At 37.3% G+C, this 18633-nt stretch overlaps 3 protein-coding genes across 3 annotated transcripts in view; 1 reads left to right on the top strand and 2 right to left on the bottom strand.

Moving 5' to 3' along the window:
- The first annotated feature begins 1856 nt into the window (after window positions 1-1856).
- Window positions 1857-18633, top strand: part of exoc2 (exocyst complex component 2) — an 83790-nt gene continuing 67013 nt past the window's right edge. The window contains exons 1-3 of the mRNA XM_048206477.1: window positions 1857-1936; window positions 3636-3683; window positions 3779-3911. The gene's annotated coding sequence lies outside the window, so the exon portion shown is untranslated. The remainder of the gene's footprint in view (window positions 1937-3635; window positions 3684-3778; window positions 3912-18633) is intronic.
- foxf2b (forkhead box F2b) lies at window positions 5351-8269 on the bottom strand. The gene is made up of 2 exons (XM_048206486.1): window positions 6833-8269; window positions 5351-5859 (listed from the first exon to the last, which is right to left on the bottom strand). Exons 1-2 carry the CDS (start codon window positions 7782-7784, stop codon window positions 5681-5683), a joined length of 1131 nt encoding a protein of 376 aa, XP_048062443.1. The 5' UTR covers window positions 7785-8269; the 3' UTR covers window positions 5351-5680.
- On the bottom strand, window positions 12503-14096 carry foxq1b (forkhead box Q1b). Its single transcript, XM_048206487.1, has one exon. The coding sequence runs from the start codon at window positions 13911-13913 to the stop codon at window positions 12987-12989; it is 927 nt and encodes a 308-aa protein (XP_048062444.1). The 5' UTR covers window positions 13914-14096; the 3' UTR covers window positions 12503-12986.

Below are 18633 nucleotides of genomic sequence, written 5' to 3'. Positions count from 1 at the left end.
CAGTGCGTTTTCTCACACTTCATTGCTGCTTTAATTTTCTTTAGTAGGCTAAGTGTTAAAACATGTCTTCAGTTAATAATAGCTTTAGGTTTCCATTGAGAAGTCGCACCGCTTGTGACATTTTTCTTTATCATTAGCCTACAACGAAAATGGAAGGAAGCAGATTAAAAAGTGGCATTTTATTAGATAACTTTAATGACAAGGTAACAGGCAGTTTAATACATTTGTTCAACTTGACTGTGTAATATGCTTTTGGGTTGTAAAGTATTTAATAGGCCTATTAAAAATGTGCTCTTGCAGAAAGATGGGGAAGACAGAATGGAAACAGAAGGAAAGAAAAAAAAACTAAATACCATTGTTATTCTCTTTGCCAATATAAAAATATTAGATCAAATAGGCAATTATAATAAAATATTAAATGATACTAAAACATCATTAACAATTCATTATCAATGACAACAATAACAGCAATAGGCTTATAATGACGTTTATATTATCAACAATAATAATTATAATAACATACAAAAAGAAGCGGGGTTTTTCTCATGTTTTTACTTTTATGAAAGATTGAGTTCATTCTAGTTCATTGACAAATATTTAGCCTAGTAATATATCATAAAAAAATTAAATGTCACAAAACAACATTCATTTCGTTTTTTTTCTTTAACTGCATGGCTAAACTGATGTAAATAAAAAAAAATAAAAAAATCAATTAAAATCCTTGTAGGCCTATAGATGTTATCATGGTTATCATATTTTTCACTTGGAAGTATTCTTCCTTTTCTTGCATTAATTCCTGCTGTGTTAGCTCATTTAAAAAACAAAGGAATTAAGGCAATTCCGTGCAATGAGGAGCAACAAGCAAAATGAGGAGCGCGTCTGTTTGTTGGCCAAATTCACCTGCTAAATGTGTTTCTGTCTTTGATCGCCCCCTTGTGGCCATTTTGTACAAGAACCCATTTTGGGTTAATGTTTTCTAATAACAGCCATACGTAGCATATACCTATATGCTATAAAAATAGTTATTGACGCACAACGTGCCAATTTTTAGGTCAGATTTTAGGTTAAAACGCATATTATATATATATTATATCTGTTTTCACAATTTTATTTAAAAAACCTTTTTAATAGCCTATCAATATTCCATGTTGTAGTTCATATCAACTACCTATAGCCTATGTATTACTTGTAGTTAAACGTTTAAATTATATTGTAGCCTATTTTAAAAAAAAAAAATAAGGCTATATTTTAACTTAAATACATACAAATGGTGTGTATATATTGTGAATATTAATTTCATGGTCCATTCGTAAGGTCAGCAGTTTGCATAATGATGCCAAATGAAGCATTCAATAAGGAAATTAATCTCTGGTGCTGCTTTTGCGTTTGAAGAATAGTAGCATTACTGCACTGGTCCACAGATGTCAGGCTGCACGCGAACAGGCAAGACCACACACTAACTTCTTCAAACAATGCGGTTAACTACAGCGAATGGGTTAGGGATGCAATCAGCTAATGCACTAAAAGGAATGTTCCATCGCCAGCTGCATAGAAGCAGCATTATTCTTTAGCATGAGGTGTATGAAGTCCCTCATGGGCTTGTCACAGCAGTTGTCCACATTCTTTGTTGTTTAAACTAGAGTTTGAAGTCAAATGCGAGCAACAACATTTAGCTAGATGACAGAACTTCTCGAATATAACGCCGATCTTCGTGACAGTCAGATTATGTGTTTAGAGAGCATTTGATGCCTTTGCTGTCTGTCAATCTTTTTGCTCGTTCATATGTCATAGCGTGCGGTCCATATATGGAAATCCGGAAGTGGCAACTGGGCCAAGAAAACAAAGCCTGTGAGAGAGCATTGGTACAGAATTTGGAGCTGCTGAGCTTCGAAGCGTTTAACTCAGATGCCGAGCTTGCTTTGCTTTTGCTTGACAGGTAAAAATACCATAGATACCCCAAAGCGGAGGGTGTGTAGAAAAAGGGGGTGTGTTTATTTTGTTGGCTGAAGTTTTGGCGGAAGTTCCAAACGGATAACATCTCAACTTCTATGATAGGCTACCAGGCTACTTGTTAGCCAAATATTGTTTATTTTTGTTTCCTCATCTACTAGCCTATAGGAGATATTGTTTAAAACAGTAATCAGAGATCAGATATCAATAATAATAAAATCATGTAGCCTATTTTATTTCATTCCCACTAAAGAAAACTATCACAAGCCAAGTCTTGATATTATGACCATGTATTGCTGAGTCACGACAACTGTCTTTTTAAGATATGCCTAATCAGTTATCAGTAATAATATATTTTGTTTGATTCACTTGCAAAATAAATAAATAAATAAATAAAATAACGATACACGATTTCGGCTCTGTCCGCTAGGGGGACCCCTGGCACCCCCTATTACTGAAGGCAAGATAATTATTTCATTAAAAAGCACACGGAAAAGGGGGAAATGGCTTTTTTATTTGCTTTCAATATTATATTTTAAATTTGAAAATGTCATATATAGCCTATATTATTCTAATGTTGATTTCTTAGTCTGAGCTCATAAAATATGTGACTTGTAGTAAATGTTTTGCCAACTGGTTATGGTAATAAATACATTGGTGGTTTGTCATCATTTTAGCTTTTTGTTTTGCTCACCATCCACCACCACAATACCAGATTCTGTCTCATATGAGGCCGTTGAACAAAATATGCAATGCTTCGAGCTAAAACACATGTGCTGACTAATGCTGCAAGTCATCTCTTTAATGAAAGTCATCCCACTCTTCCTCTTCACAGATTATAGTTTCTCTCCATCAGCAGAAATCCTCTAAATCTGTTGTACATTAGATAGTAGTTCTGCGTACATTGTTAGTTTATAAAACGCATCTTAGTGGAAAAAACTTGACCATCTCAAAATGTCCAATAAAATATTTAATTTTAATATAATTGTTTATAATTTTTTTAATGCAAATCTGAGCTATACACTCAGAAAAGAATTACCACTGAAAGCTGATTTGTTGAATTTAATTTTGATTGTATTGTGCAAGGCACATCATTTACAAAATGTTCAGACATACTTTAAATGTGTCTTTGTTTAACAGTCAATCAGCAATGAACTCTGTGCTCTATACAGAAACACATCTGGTGCACAGTTTTCATGGCATGTAGGAAACTCTGCAAGACTAAATGAATTCAGCAATCATTTGTTTTGTTTTTTTTCACCTCCATTTTATGTAGTTGAGCTGCATGACATGATTGCTATAAGTGCCATCTGAATGCTCTTTCAGCCACTTTTCATAAGGCTAATAATGTGCATCAGCATATTTCGCTAAACGATCACTGATGTGTCGCACTATCCCATCCAAAATCCTATTACTAGGCTAATTATAATAAACATTAATGATTAAATATTCTACAGTCTATTTTGTAAAGAATTTCTTGCTTTTTAAAATGAGATCTGCTGTAACCTCCAGATAGCCTAATAATTATCCCAAGCTTTGATATGTAATTGTCATATGCATTGAGAGCTACTAGTGATTTTTTCTATCTGTTTACATTGTCGTTTCCAGGTGATTTTACTTGTCTATATAAATACCTCCAGTAGCCTAGATGCTTTAATAATGAGGCTTTTGTGTTTTCTTGGAAGATAACTGTGTTTTGAAGACGGGTGCGATTGAAGTGGATGAATGAAGCTGTGAGTATAATCCGTGTTTATTAGTAACTATAAATGTCTCATTGTTATCCTCTCCAAATATTCGCTCAGGTATGCCGCTTTGTTTATACAATCAGGAGGAACATTGGCAGTCATCGAGTCCGTTTCGCTGGAGTCGTGTGAAGACAGTTTCATCAAGTCACCAATAGATGGCGGTAGATGACCGTGTAAAAGCTTCGACTGCCTGCGCCACCAACAACCACACAAATAGTAGGCTATCTGAAATGAGTTGAGCTTGTTTTTGAAATTCTCACGGTAACACGTGTGTCATTTTGCTTTTGAAGGTCAAGAAAAACTGAAGTTTGTTCAGTTATATTTCGTTCTCCTTTTTGCACGGGTCACATTCTTGGAGCACTGCTGCATAGGCTATTGAAAATGTAAAATATGTGCTTTGCTTTGCTTTGCGGCGGGGAAAAAGTAACTAAAAATGTATTTAAGTGTTATTACAAAGTGTTAAGTGTTATTACAAAAACTTCCTAATTTATAAGAATTACACCAAACCTGTAGCCTAATTTATCGTAGGCCACTGACCAAGCGGAAGATTAATTTTCAATATTAGAAATTAAAATAGGCTAAACAGTGAGAATGTTAAAACCAAAAACTGCAAAGCCAAGTTTCACTAAAATATGTAATGCACATGCGTCGTAAATGGAAATGTAAACTATTTAAATTACCGTGATAACGCTTTGCAATAAGGGCTCATTTGTTAACGTTAGTTAAGACATTAATTAACATGAAATAACAAAAAGCAATATATTCTTATTCATTTATTAACCTTTGTTATTTGATAAAAATTGTAATGTTATTTCACAGTGCATTAACTAATGTTAACAGACACAACTTTTGATCTTAAAAATGTATTAGTAAATTTTGAGATTAACATTAATATGGTAAAGTAGGGTATTGATCTTTGTTAGTTTACTCCATATAATAATCTGTGAAGTTTATTTTTAACTGGCATTTTCATTAAGTCTGCGCAACAAAACAGCTTGAGCGTTGACTTTTTGACAAAGAGCATGTTGTCAGAATATAACCTGAAAAAAAAACTATTATATGTTAATGAAATTGTGAAACGCAAAAATTTCATGAAATTGCAAAGATGTAGAAAGTAAAAATAAAAAATATGTCTTTCTTTAATTAGTCTATTTATTTATTATTTTATTTATATATATTTATTATATATATAGGCTATATTATTTTTTTTGTTGTGATTAAAAATGTGACGACTTGCCGCGACCAGGCCTACATGTATGAAAAATATAACCTTTGGTTAAAAATATGCTGCCTTGATTATACAACTGACTCGTTGTATATTTAGCTTGTCTACACAACCGCTATTGCAAAATATAATGATAGAGGTTTGGAAGTTTGGAAGACAGAATTCACAACAATTATTCTAATGTTGGTGTTTTTAATCAACATAAAAAAACACTGGAGGAAAACATTGGACTTTTGACTCAGATACAGATTTTGTGACAACTGGCCACAACTTCCTCTATAAACCTATACACATCAAATTCGCAGTAGATTAGATAGATAGATAGATAGATAGATAGATAGATAGATAGATAGATAGATAGATAGATAGATAGATAGATAGATAGATAGATAGAGAAACATGGACTAGGTCAGGCCAAAAAACACACTGCTTTCTTTGAAATGTTTTATTTCTGCTTCCACACATCACATTGCTCTGTACAGATTAAGTGACATATATACTCAAATGTGCTTAATTCAACCTCTATTGAAATGTAACCACAACACATAAAATGGCCCGTCCATAACTTCATTAGTTTAACATGAGTTTTATATGCGCTCGGACCGGTGAGGTCAACTCGTGCTGCCAGGGGCTGGTTTTGGAAAATAGGCCTATTTCCAAGCGTTTTGCGAGTGCAAAATAATTAATCCTTCATTAATTTTCTTTACCTCACAGTTATCCAAGTGCTTATCTTTGTGCAACCTGCTCCGCAAAAAGCGGACTACATCACGCAAGGCTTGACGTCTTGATGCATACTCTGATGGTGGTGATGGTGATGATGATGGTGGTGATAATATCCGCCGGCAGAAGGATGGAAAGACGTTATTCCGTTAAAATTCAACATGAAGTCCTTCCGTTCTCCGACTGGGGATGAATGTGTCGGATAGCGCGATATTCCCACTGGGGACAGATATATGCACAATGAGAAAAATATACACTTAATGACCAGTACATAAAATCTAATATTATGTATTGTTATTTTTTTATTAATCAGCTCATACATGTGTGCTTTTACCCCCACATTTGGAGTAAAATGCTCCATATCTGCCTTTAAATGTTTTGTTATCAAAACAAATAGATTTTTACCATTTTCTTTACAATTATGTTTCTCCATCAATTTTCCATGAAATGGATATTTTTTTCGATTTCAATATTTTTTAAACTACTAAACTGTCTCTCATGGTCTTCACGCATTTTTCTTCATGGAAAAATATATTTTACATTTACGTGAAAATATAGGCTAATGATTCTTGAACTCTAGATGGTAATAACAACAATAATTATTATTATAAACGTATTTTGCTGTTTCCTACCCCAACACAACAGTGTGGTCGGACGTAGACATACATAAAAAAATCTTGCAAAAGATGTCAAAGTAGCCTATATTTGAGCCATGCTGAACAGATGATGAATTCGACAGCTACTTCAAAACATTTTGTACAGTTTATAGTATAAAGTATTTAAAAAGTATTAAGTTAAAGTATTAAATTGAACCTTTTGGCATTCTGAGAAATCTTTCTTTTTTTTTATCATGCTTTTCATTTTGATTTTGGCTACAGAATTATGTAGCTAGTTTAGATCGATTTTAACGTAATAATAAATATATTTTAAAGCAGAGTTACACTTTATTTTAAAGTGTCTTTGTTACAGTGTAATTATACATTTAAGTAGGCCTACTATTTAATATTAATTAACAACATGTAGCTTGGGTCGAGGTTGTAGGATTAGAGTTTGGTTTTGCACAGTTATGCAGAATGTAGGCCTACTGTTATTACTAAAGTAACAAAGACACTGTAAAATGAAGTGTTACCCAAAGAAATCTAAAAATAGTGGCATCTAAATGTTTCATAGATGACATGTTATTTGTTGTTACCTGACATGTCTGTGTTGTCTCTGGCACTTTGCGGCATATAACCCTGCTCCAGAGAGTAGGTGAATATGCCGGGATGCTGCCCTGTGGACGGCGAATTGCTCGAGACTGTAGTCGGCTGTTTTAGATATGGAGAATTTGAAGAAGCCCACAGTGCCGTGCTCTCTGAATACGACGAGTGACCCTCAAGCGCGCCCGCTATTGCAGGAGAAGACGGGACTGGGCTGGTGTTGCTCTCCGCGCCATAGTCTCCGTTCCCGGGCACTGGACAGCTAGCCATATAGCCATGTCTGGAGCTGGGGGACATGTGACCGTGGTGCCCGCTGCTTATTGACTCATAACCATTACCAGACAGGTCCAGGTTATAGCCACTGCTGTGGCACGCAAGTGCGCCGGTGGGAGGTTGGTAATCGAAGCTCTGAGGTAAAATGGCGGAACCGAACCCTAGGCCGTTCATCATTCTGTACATTGGTTTCATGGCCTGACATTTTCTCCTAAATCCTCGCGGTCTTCGCCGAAATGACCCTTCCTCGAACATAAACTCACTGGTGGGGTCTATGGTCCAGTAGTGTCCTTTACCCGGCCGGCCAAGGCCTTTTGGTAGTTTAATGAAGCACTCGTTCAGAGACAAGTTGTGCCGAACAGAGTTTTTCCAGCCCTGATAAGAGCCTCGGAAAAAAGGGAAGCGTGTTTGTAAGAACTGGTAAATCTCACTAAGTGTGAGTCGCTTCGTCGGTGCGCTCTGAATAGCCATCACAATGAGCGCAATGTAAGAGTAGGGCGGTTTCTCCGGGCGTCGCAGTCCTGAATTAGTCTTTTTGCTCTTGGACACGGTGCCATGGTCCTCCAAGTTACCTGTCGAGTTCATCAGTCCTGGATGCAGCGCGGTGGACGCTGGACTGGTCCTAGCCGGGGGCGTCGACCGCAGTGGTCCGTGGGAGCTCTCAGTCGTCATCTGTCCCGCTCTGACGTACGAACACAACTCGATGACAGACGTTGACAGAAGAAAAAGGCAAAGCAAAACCTCAAAAAGTTGAGATATTCAAGAACGAAGTTTAAGAAAACAACCGAGAATAAACACCACGCTTATTCAGTCGAAACCGTTTGCTTATTTAAATAAGCATCCCATGTAAAGGTAGGCTAACTGCCTTCTTTTCCTGGCGTTAAAAGTTGTCGTCCAAACCCTGCTGTTTTTGAGAGAAAATATCCAAGTAATACGCGTATTTGTAGTCGTTATCAACGGTTCTTTTTCTGTCACTGTCTCCGCGCTTATCCGGGTGGCTGTAATCCCTTTTTGAGAACGAAATGGAAAGACTTGAGTTCGTGTAGCGCCTCAACTAAACAAAACTCGACAGCCAATCACTCAATAACTCTCTCCGGCTTTCTCTACTCAAAACGCTCCTCCTTCCTCGCCTCACCCACCCCCTTAAGCCCCTATAGACCCCAGCAAACTCGACTCTCTCTCTCTCTCTCTCTCTCTCTCTCTAGAGCCACATGCAATACATTGACTGTCCACCCGCAATCTATCACTATGCGACAACAAACATTGCATCTCTCATCATTATCATTATCGTCTTTCTGGCTTAAGCCTGCTTATTCTTCTGGCTTATTTATAAAATATGTTTTGGTCATTTCGCCTGAATGAGTCAGTCGGTGTTGCGCGCTTTATGAGAATAAATTTGGGTATAAAAGAATTATATTTTTTAATAAAGAGTATCTTAGCTTATCAAGTGAGTGAGAGGCTAATGCCAGTGTTCCGCTCCTTTGTGGAATTTGTATTTGCAACTCAATTTTAATTGGATGGATTCCTCTAATGGCCTTGGAGGGTTGTCAATACGAACAAAAACTCAATGAGCGTGAGAGGCCTTAATAAACGTAGCAGGACTAAAATAAATAAATCATACCATCAAATGAGGAGACAGTGATCAGCGAGAGGCGAGTGAGAGAAGAGGGGAATAACTTTGGCTCGAGTGGAAGCAGGCTGTCTGTGTCGAGAGGTTTGGATACCACACACAGCGCTCCAGTATCAGTTTACGGGCCCCGGGCTGCAGCACATCCCTCGAGTCCAGCGTTCATTAGCAAAAGAAAATGCCAATTAGCCATTTGGACGTCGACAGCTTCCGCCAGCAAAGAAGGGTCACAGCAGTCCTTATAGACCAGTATAAATATTTATTTATTTATACAAACGTAAGCATCTAATACCTATAAATTAATGTTAGGCCTATATATAAATGTTTGTTAATTGTTATATTTGTTATAGGCTGTGAGAAAAAATGAAAGCAAAGCCATTCACATTGGCTTAGCTATAGGCATATATCCTATATATATATTTGTAATCGAATTGTGAAATGCCCCTCTGTTGTTTTCAACTGGACAGCATTTTATTAGCCTACAAATGTTTATAATCTTACATTAGGCTATTGAATTATTCATAATATTTGTTTACCGTTTATTATTAAAATAGAAAAACAAAAACCGCATTAACTATGGCTCCTACAGTCTTTCTTTCTTTCTTTTTATTTTTTATTTAGGCCTATTTTTAAATAGCGCGGATATGTTTTCTCTCGCGCTCTCTTTTTCCCCTCCCTTTTTAATCACCCAACTCTTTTAAGTGTCCTTTTGAACAAAGCAAATCAACAATCCCCTAGTTTAGGCTTACCGTGAGGATGTGGATAAAAACATGTTCCCGCGCTATATAAGCAGTATTTCGCCGGGTTTCCCCCGCCCGCTGAGCGCCTGACCCCCGCCGAGTCCCGGATACCCGCGGCTGCTCTAGAGGAAACCGAGCTCTGCACGAGACTTTGAACACAGGCCATCGTTATGTGCGTAAGAAAGCATCGTGCTCCCTCACCCAAATACATTCACTGATCTATTTTCATTACAGACCTAATTGAACCACTGTAAACAAGATTTATGACTTATTCTTTGTCAAACGAATATGCATCAAAGGGTCCAGTCAACCTTTGATCTGAGACAATTTTGTGCCTGATATGAAGTAGGCTATCAAACCATTTTAAGTGTCCCATTTAAGACTCCTTACACCGGACACACAACTACAACATACTGAAATATTTTACCTCCTCTGAATTATTAGAGAAAAAGGGCGTTAAACAGTTTTAAATTATTAGAATATATAGAGACATTATTAGGCCTAATTAATAAATTATTAGAGTTTAAGACAGTAAGAATAATCTGTTATTTGATCTATCGATGCTTTATTTTTTATGTTTTAATTTTTATTAGTTATACGCCTTCATTGCTCTGTTCCAGAATGGTAGACCTATTATTTAAGCCAGTAGCCTTTACACACTGAAAAATTCATCCCTCGAAATTTGAAAACTTTTAATAAACTAAAGTTTATTTGATGCCTGCTGTTCTTTTTGGCAAGTTAAAAATGGAAACAATTGAGAATGTTTGATGAAAGCATTTTTTACAGTGCGTTCATTTGGTTTGAATGTCAATACTTGCACTGCATGAGCGAAACCATAAGGAAATTCTACCTAGACTTGATAAAACAATTTTATACTGTATTATTTCGTATATTTTCATAATTATTTATTTATATATATTATTTATCTGAAAATATGCTCTTATTGCCCCGATTTTGTTTATGTAGATAATAACACCACCATAGTCCTGTATGTTTATTTAACGTGTTTCTCAGATAAGCACGTATATTTATAGCTATACGAATGAGCGTTTCATTTGCAGTCGAAATGCTAATGTCATGATAGATTTTAATTCTCAGCTAACGGTTTTTACATAAACAGGTGTGTCATTCCGCGAGTTCACCTGCAGGTTGCAGCATCGCACTTAAATGGCAAGCATTTAAAAGAGTGAGCATTTAAATATTGTCAGCTATACACCAATGCATTATTTGCGAGTTATATACGTGCCATAACCACAAAAGTACATAAAATTGTGAGCTTTCTGTAACCTTATAATAGTGCAATAGAGTTCCATCAACGTCGAGCATCTCGATTTCTCTCAACTTTTATCATTTTGTAGGCCTACTGATTGTTCGCTTTATACAACAAAACATCATCTTCATTCGTTAATTAGGCCTAATTAATTAATTAATTCGTTCATTCATTCATTCATTCATTGAGGAGTAAGGACAAATATATAGGCATAAGTGAAGAAAGACACGTGCTCCCAGATTTAGTATGCTCTGAAATAGGCCCGTTCCCTGACCTGAAAATTACAGGGCTGTCAACCCAAGGAGATGACGTGACTGAGAACTGAAATTGAAAAGGAAACGATGGCCCTGTTTCAGTACCGCGGACAGCGCAAAATATTTCATGTTTGAGACGAGCAAAATAAAAAAAATAAAAAATAAAAAATATCATGTTAAAAAAACAAATATATACACAAAATGAAATATTGATAAATGTAAAATTTAGGCTCTATAAAATTTCGTTGTAGTTATTCCATTTAATGATTTTTATTTTTGTACAAATACGTCCCATGCTGTCCTTTTGTCGTAGACACCTTGCAGGTTTGAGATTAGAGTTATCCTGAATAGGTATTTTGTAGCTACTTGCCTGATTTTAAATGGAAATCAATTCATCTGCAGACATTTTAGATTATTGCCTTCATTTCTGTTAATGGCAATAAATAGCCTAAATAAGTGCATACATACAAATAAATAAATAGGCCTAACGTCTAAAATAGCTTTTGTTCGTGCAGTGGTTTTGATTATGACAAATTTTAGCGCAATTTTGAAATTGTCTATTGTTCAATACGTTGACTTATGTTTGTGCTAGACCCGTTGTAACTAATAAGCCGTGATGTCGAGCTTATTTTGAATTTACAGGCGCATTTCCAATTGCTTTAATTATAATGGTAGCCTACTTGACCTATTAAGTGTATAATTCAACCGACAAAATCACTGCTTAGGATAACGATATTAATTTATTAGGCTATATTAATTAGGCTACATTATCGATAATAAATTGTACGCAGAGAAAATGGCATGAAATGCCGTTCCATTCATTCCAGCTTTGACAACATACGACTTTTATTTTGGGAGTGCATGCGTGGCTGCAGCTTCAGTGACTCACGCTTGTAGGCGTATATGTTTTTTTGTTTTTTGTTTTTGAAGAGAAACTGTTTTTGAATCACGAGTTTTCTGAAACGTTTGGTCAGTTAACAGACCTTGTAATTTTACATTATGAGAAAATATATTGTATAGGCAATTATCGGAGTCTCTATATCGTTTTAAATAAACATTTTTGTGTTTATTATGTGAATTAGTAACAAAGTTATGCATAATGATAATTAGGCTATTTTTTTGTATAGGCCTATGTTTGGTTTGATGATTGATATTGATACTACAGTAAATACTTGAGCGGCATCCAGTTTCCATGGTTACTCCCTCAGGTGACCGCGATTTCTATTCGCTATTCTATATGTCGTGACAACGTATTTTTACCTAGGCTACTTATCTCTAATTTTAATTAACTGTTTAATATTTAGAAAATTTACATCAAATCAATCAAATTTCAAACAATTTTTTTCTTGGTTTCAGTGTTTGCTTGTGCCTTTGCCTTTAAGGTAGGCTACAGATTTCAGCAAGTCAGTCATTGTAAGCAAAACATGTAAGTGTTGTGTCTAATGACCAGTGAGTTCAGGCAATATAGTTTCAGAAGAATAATGATTGAAAATGCCTAATTTCTCTCACATTTTCCTTTATTGACGAAAGTACAACTGCATATGTTGTCCAACTGACTGAGCACAGCTCTAAACAAACACATTTACACAGACATGAAACACGGTAGGCCTACACTTATAACCCAACACAGTTTTACAAAGAAGCAAACATTTAAATACACATACATTTAAATACACATTCTGTCTATAATTATTGGCATGGTTATGCCATCGTTTACAAGAAATGAAAATGGATTCAGTAAACACTGTGCACCGGCGAGGCATTGATAGAAGAGATCTAAACAGCAAGCATGCAGCACTGCAGTAAGTGTGTATTCTTTGTGCATGCTGGGCTTAAAAATCACGAAAAATAAAGCACATAGTCCAAAACACACAAACTGTTTCGCGAAACAGAAAAAAAGTGCACATAACTGGTGTGTCAAACACCAAAGAAACTGCGTTTAAGCGTGATATTGTCTGTAAATTGCCTTGTTCGCTTGTCATTTCATGACAGCAGAGAGTCTATTCTGAAGGGGTGAAATCCAGTTTCTTGAACAGTAGTAGTGTGAGAATGTGCCAAACCCGGAAGGGAAGTCGGTATGTCCGGCATTCGACTGATGTTAGTAATGTCCACCGTATTACACCTGTAGATCGGAAAGGCATTCGACACCTCAGAACTGACCTGGAATCCGCTCTGAGGCGCGTGAGCCGCTGTGGAGGGCGGATAGCCCATAACGACTGGCAGAAAGTGCGGAGCTGCTGACAACATTAGCCTGGTACCAAAACACGTGTCCTCTGTGCTTTGCTCCCTCCGCATAAACGGTTTACTGAGGATGCTGTCTATGGCGAACGAACTGGAAAACTTGGAGCTTTCGTCGCGCGCTGGGAGCCGGCTGTCATCCGCAGGCGCGCGCTCCTGAGATTCCGAGTTGCTCAGGATCTTCTTACTGATGCGCTTCCTCCTCCGGCGGAAAACGCCGTCTGCGAATGTGTATTCACTGTGTGGGTTCAACATCCAATAGTTGTCTTTTCCCCACGGACGTGAGGGATCTCGCAGCACTTTTAAAAAGCAGTCGTTCAATGACAAGTTATGCCGTACAGAGTTTCGCCACCCCGTGTAGCTGCCCCGAAAAAACGGGAATTTTTTCATTAAGTACTCGTTTATTTCAGCAAGTGTGAGGCGGCCGGTGTTGGAATCGCGAATGGCCATAGCAATGAGCGCGATGTAGGAGTATGGTGGTTTGGGTCTACGCGTATATGGTTTCGCCTTCCCGTCCGCAACGGGGGCACTTGGTCCTGGGCTGTTGGCTGAACAGTCTCCATCCGAGCCCAATTCTTCCTCCGTGGACAGCGGTGAAGCCACGTTCACATCCATGTCATTGCAGAGGTCCTTGTCCACAAGGCGACTCGCAGAGAAAACCTCCAACTTCATTGTAAGGCGCCTCTGTCACTTTAAACTGAGTAGCTTTTTATTCAAGTCTTCTGCTGTTCGATTTTAGCAACAGTTTCGGGAGTAAGTCTCAGTCAGTGTCAGAGTCTATGAAAGAAACAAGAATTATCACTTCCTATCGGTTAAAAAGTCCTCATGGGAGAACGTAGTGCACCGGCGGGTGTTAATATAATCGCTGTGCAAGGACGGCCCACGAGGGCGGGGCTTACAGGCCAGACCTGTCAATCACAAACACATTCACGCGAGTTAAAGATTTAGAGATGCTCACCTGCCCCCGTAAGTGCATGCATAGAGTGTGAGGGGTTTGTGAGGAGTCGTGAGGACGTCTTTTCTTTTCTTTTCTTTTCTTTTCTTAAAAATAACCTGTGAGAACATTTGAAGAGGTTCTTAATATAGAAAAGGCTCATTAATATTTACATTTAAATCTAAAACAATACAATTTAAATCTAATTTACTTGTTCATCATCAACTTACAATATCCTTACAAATATAGTGAAACCATTGTGTGTGTACATGTGTATTTTAGGAAATAAGTCATCAAAAATGACTTGATATATGAAGGGTTCTCATTTTTTATAAGCCTATATATTTAAATTTACCTTTTAAAAAGTTCAAGGATAGCCTATAACACCTGAAATGACCTACATTGTGAAACCCAGCCAACAGTCTCCACACTGAAAACAGCTTAATAAACATGCTAAATATTTTGTTAATGTGAAAGTTTAGTATCTTTAGTAGTATAAATCAAAATACATCTGTGAAAAATCTCCACCATGATAGAAAAACAAACATGAATGTGCGTTTCTATACTTGTGAGGGACATATTATATATATATATATATATATATATATATATATATATATATATATATATATATGGCCTTTGATGCTTCTATCATCAGAAAAAACATTCATTACATTCTTCTTATTCATTGTATTCAGACATAAGTACACTTGTGAGACAAAGCGAACATGCCTGCTAATTCATTTGAACTGTGATATTGGCAAGGTGACCTCGCCACGGTATGTGGAATGTCACACCTGATTCTGACGCACCCAATACCTGACATCAACGTGTCACTCACGATCACTCTTTGTAAACTGAGTTTACATGTTTAATGAAACAATTTGCTCGTGGCAGTTGCTGACTTTTGAAAGAATGGGGAAGTTTACTGCACTTATGATGAGCTTGGACAAGGGCCACATATATGAAAAGCACCCTAGAGATCACACACAGGTCAGAGAGTATATGAAAAGAAAAAAAAAATAGAAGGCAGCAAACAACACCTGCCTAAAAATTCACCAGAGGTGAAGGCACAGTGAAAGGTCATGAAGTTTCATAAGTTCCTAACGTGCCCTATAGGTGAGTGATAATCATTTAACTGTCTTTTGAACCACACCTACATAAAGCCTTTGGGATATTTTTTCTTTGAGTGAATCCAAAACATTCTCTTGTGCACCGATGGTGTGTGTAATTTTCTGGGTTCATGGGGCAGGCAAGCAAGCCTGTGCGACTTGTGGTGTGTGTCTATAAACACACACACACAAATACACCTACATACACAAATGATTATATAGTCTTCCATGGAGACAGTCTAAGCATGTGTTACTGTTAGGTTCTCAGTAACCATAACTTTATTTTCCACAACAAATAAGAAGAACACTAGGGTCCAAAACAACATTGGACCCCATTGACTTTTTAAGTGTACGAACAAAAACAGTTCATAAAAATAAGCGTAAAATATGTTCCACTTCACTATAAAACTTGTACATTCATTATACTGCTAAACTCATCCATACATTGAAAAGGTTACAGACCTCCATACTTCCATTGTCCCAGGCCTACTATTGTCATATGTAAAAGGGCTTGCTAAATCTACTCACATAAACCACACACAAAACACAGATCTACTTCATTTATGAACAACAAAGCTTTTTACTTTGAATCGTTCTGAAATGAATTATGTCCTGATGTATGATGCTGGCCACATTTCTTTTTAAAATGTCTTGGAATATCCCTGGATATATTCAAAGGCCTTGACTGCTTCCCCAGTCAGAAACTCAAATAAATATGAATTTAGCAGTTTGGCACTGTGTGCGGCTCCGAACCGCTGCAGTCAGATAGAGTTTCGGGCCTGTGCTTACTCCTTGCCCTTACCATTCCAAGACAAAATGATTTCCAGCAGGCTGAACACTTGAGCAGACCTAAAACTGACTTTTAAAGGGCATGTCAACCAATCTTTTTAAAAATGTAATCAAACACTAATAGAAAGAGACCATATTAAATGTTTGGCAGTTTGATTCCTGGTCTGCAAAAGTCACCATCTCTCTCCCTTTGTGACAGCTGAAACGATCATTCTCCTCATACCTGTTGTGTTTAGCTTCAATGGCCATCTGATAACTTTAAGTTCAGTTCCTTCTGTCTGCGATGCGATGTGTGTGTGCACAGGTGTGCGTGTGGTTTATCTTTTTTTTTTTAAATGCAGGTGTCATGATCTTTTTCTGCGCACAAAAAGTTCAAAGTCATCTATTTATCTTCTGTCTGTGTTAAGATAGGATCCAGCACTTGATCTACACTACGCTTATCTTTTTAGCTTTAAATACTGACGAGGCCATCAAGCATTTCAAGAATTTGTTTGGTTGTCTGTGTTTTATTTAGCAAAAAAACATTTGGGTGTTAAATAAAAGAGATTTAGTGTATATAATGAAGCACAATATATCAGCACCAATATTTAGAGATTTTTTTTCATTTATCAGTATTGATCAATATTGAATATTTGATCGTGCTTCTCAGTTCCTATATTTTTACATTTACATCTAATGCACAATTAAAGTTTATCTTTAATAATTTAATAACACTGTTAAATGTAATCTGTAGCAAATTGTAAAATAAATATAGCTGCGAGCAGCAATTATCGGGGTTCAAGAGCTTTAGGGCCTTTAAGCACATGCGTAAAAAGATATTATGTTTTATTTAGAAAGCATGTAACCACTTAGATCATAGATGGAAAAGACCATTTACAGCCAATACAGGCAATTTTCCATTAAAAAAAAAAAACATATGGTTTTTAAAGCCTTTTAACATTTATAAAGGTTGAGACAAAAACATAGGACTAGCTCACCAAAGTTGGTTTTTTAAATAATCTTCAGTTTTTAATGAACAATTCAATGGACACCTGCAGTCCTAGATGCGAAGTTGCTTAGAATGAGGAGTTCTACCATGGGGTATGAATGTCGTGGGCATGTGCGAAAAATCGCACAATACACGATCCTTTACACACATGAAAAACTCAAAGGAGCCTCCCAGTGGCCTGTTTCTTTTGAATTTCTCACAGTCAACTTTCATTCCGATCAGCCTTCGTTAACCTTGTCTGATAGCTGTTCAAAATTCAGTGGTCGACGGCGGACATATATTGTTCGAGATGGGTCAATGTCCTCATAGACAGTTGTGGCCCCTCGGTCAAAGACACTGCATGCCAATTTTCAAGTCGATCGGACTAACGGTGAAGTAGTTGTAGCCATTTTCATGTTTTTTCCTGTTATAGCACCACCAAGTGGCCAGTCGCTGCATCCTTTTTCACGCGACCACAGAATGAGCTCTTACATAGGTGTGCTGAGTTTGGTGAAAATATCTCATTCTGTTCACGAGTTATAGCAATTATAGTAAAAGAACGTTTTGGTGGCCCTTAGGGAACGTGAATGAGAATTTCAGCTTTTTTTATAACTACTGACAATCAGATTTCAGAGAATCTCGCTGCACTGGTTTGATTCAGATTTGGTCAAAAACCTTGGACTAGTTTGCAAAAGTAGGTTTTCAAAATACCCCAAAATTTTGTCTGAAATGTCTGAAAATTTCGAATGCATTTCGAGGCATGCTTCTTGTCCGCCTTGAGCCAAGGATTCCAATGATATACATAGGCGTAATGGTTCAGGAGTTATGAGCCATTTCATACTTTTGACCGCTGTAACGCGCCCGTCAGGCCGATCGGGGTGAGCATTGGTGACGTTGTAGATGGTCTAAGTACTACCAGCCCTCAAAGTTTCAAGTCTCTTCGACTTACAGTTTGGTCTGCCCGATCACTTTTAGGAGAGTTGCTATCTGCTGATGCTGATAGTTGGAAAATATAACAATTACAATATAACGCTATGCGCTTGAACACCTAAATATATATTTATAAATATACATTTTTCTCATACACACAGCACACTTAGCAGCACACTTACACCTCCACCGTCCATACCGGCGTGACGAATACGATCCTCAACTGGATGGAACTGAAAAAATACTTTGAATGTTACTATCAGACTTATGATAGCAACCTGAATCGTAACAAAGCACTGTTCGCCAGAGGAGAACTGGCCCCCTGACTAAGCCTGGTTTCTCCCAAGGTTTTTTTTCTCCATTTAACACCTATTTGCCACTTGTTTGCCACCTGATGTCACCTGTTGGAGTTTGGGTTCCTTGCTGCTGTCGCCTTTGGCTTGCTTAGTTGGGGACGCTTGACATTTGACTTTACATTTGATATTCAACAGTAGGGCTGGGCGATATATCGCATGCGATTGTCACACGCATTTCGTCAGTAAAGCCGGTTCCCTGATTACCGCGAAATCGCCATCACCTGCTTTCAAATGGAGCGGCATTTAATAGACAGAGCCGTAGTTCACTGACAAGCTACGCAATATCGCGTTCATTATCGAAGGC

The sequence above is a fragment of the Megalobrama amblycephala genome, linkage group LG11, assembly GCF_018812025.1.
Source record: "Megalobrama amblycephala isolate DHTTF-2021 linkage group LG11, ASM1881202v1, whole genome shotgun sequence".
NCBI lineage: Eukaryota > Metazoa > Chordata > Actinopteri > Cypriniformes > Xenocyprididae > Megalobrama > Megalobrama amblycephala.
Note: the sequence above shows the minus strand (reverse complement) of the source record. Positions and strands in the feature narration are given on the sequence as shown.

Bases quoted from the DNA above. Each gene is read 5' to 3' on its own strand.
- foxf2b (XM_048206486.1), bottom strand. From the start codon at position 7,784: ATGACGACTGAGAGCTCCCACGGACCACTGCGGTCGACGCCCCCGGCT. The intron at 5,860-6,832 runs GTAACAACAAAT...ATCTGTCCCCAG, and splicing joins AGACAACACAGACATGTCAG to TGGGAATATCGCGCTATCCG.
- foxq1b (XM_048206487.1), bottom strand. From the start codon at position 13,913: ATGAAGTTGGAGGTTTTCTCTGCGAGTCGCCTTGTGGACAAGGACCTC.